General features: G+C 30.1%; 2 protein-coding genes across 2 annotated transcripts in view; both read left to right on the top strand.

The window, feature by feature from the left end:
- The window catches only part of LOC106877917 (uncharacterized), a 27,201-nt gene that overhangs the window by 16,526 nt on the left and 9,444 nt on the right, over window positions 1-1,231 (top strand). The window contains exons 4-5 of the mRNA XM_014926980.2: window positions 250-307; window positions 922-987. Coding sequence (XP_014782466.1) covers window positions 250-307; window positions 922-987 — 124 coding nt within the window. The remainder of the gene's footprint in view (window positions 1-249; window positions 308-921; window positions 988-1,231) is intronic.
- Window positions 1-1,231, top strand: part of LOC106877918 (protein dachsous) — a 62,077-nt gene that overhangs the window by 53,450 nt on the left and 7,396 nt on the right. Inside the window, exons 11-12 of the mRNA XM_052965883.1 lie at window positions 250-307; window positions 922-987. Of these exons, the coding sequence (XP_052821843.1) occupies window positions 250-307; window positions 922-987 (124 nt within the window). The remainder of the gene's footprint in view (window positions 1-249; window positions 308-921; window positions 988-1,231) is intronic.

Genomic DNA, 1,231 nt, shown 5'->3' with positions numbered 1-1,231 from the left:
TATATATATATATATATATATATATATATATATATATGCATTTTCAATTGAATTCAACTAGTTTCAGCTCATGAGTTGTGGCCATGCTGTGATTGTTGAACTGATCGTCATTTCATGTCCAGTATTGTTTTTTTCTTCGTAGTTTAATTTGTGTATTCTAAACTGTATTTGTCTTTGTATTCAGTGCATGAAAGGAATTTATCTGTCAAAGAAAACTTTGGTCATTATTTAATATTTATATCATTGCAGCACCAGATGAAACACCTGAAGATGCATACCCTGGAACCAATTTGTATTCAGATGGACAGTATGTTTTTCTTTCTCTCTTGCTCCCCTTTTCCTCCTTCTCTCTCCTTTCTAACTCCTATTATTTTTTATAAATGTTTGATTATTTAATTACATGTAGGTTATAATTGGTTCCATAACTATGACAACAATCAATCTTTACATTTCCTCAGTCCAGAATTGATAAGATAAAGTACCAGTCATGTACTGGTATTGTTTTAAGTCACTTGCCCTATCCCTGAATTTTCTTACCTTGAACCAAATTAGAAACTTGTTATTAAGGGTCAGTAGAATTGTTGAAGCATCAGACAAAATGCTTTGTTGTATATCTTCCATGACTACAATCTGAGTTCCCTCCACTACATATTCGTAGCTTTGTGCCAGAGACAGCAATCACTGTAGTTGTATTGAACTCCGAGTAACATCAGTTTCTTTGGACTGTAGCAAGGAAATAAAGTACAATTTGCAAAGTATTCATGTAGCATAAACAAATGTATTATTCCATAATTTTCTCAGAAATTTTTTTTTGTATATTTCTTGTGAAGTAAAACTCTGAAAAAACATATTAGTTTATCAATAAGTCATGGACTTTTTTTTTCAAAAAATTTATTTGTGTTTTATATAAATATTTTTCAGGATTAATCCATTATACAACAATTTCGATGAAAATGACATGGGTGGTCCCTTACCAGATAAAGAGAGGTATGTTTTACAAAACAGATTTTAAAATGAAAAGTTTGTTGCAAAAAGTTTGCTATTATTTATTATGAGATAAAGGGTAAACACAGATGGAAGCTGAATGTTTTATTGGAACTAAATTGGTATATCAGTGTTCTGAGTTCAAATATCACTAAGGTAAAGTTAATTTCCTTCATTCTAGAACAGATAAAACAAATAGTAGCATAATTAGATTATATCAATCAGCAATAAGTGTAGCAGTAGCTGT

The sequence above is a fragment of the Octopus bimaculoides genome, chromosome 2, assembly GCF_001194135.2.
Source record: "Octopus bimaculoides isolate UCB-OBI-ISO-001 chromosome 2, ASM119413v2, whole genome shotgun sequence".
NCBI lineage: Eukaryota > Metazoa > Mollusca > Cephalopoda > Octopoda > Octopodidae > Octopus > Octopus bimaculoides.
The sequence above is the reverse complement of the archived record's forward strand: the minus strand, read 5'-3'. Positions and strand labels throughout refer to the sequence as shown.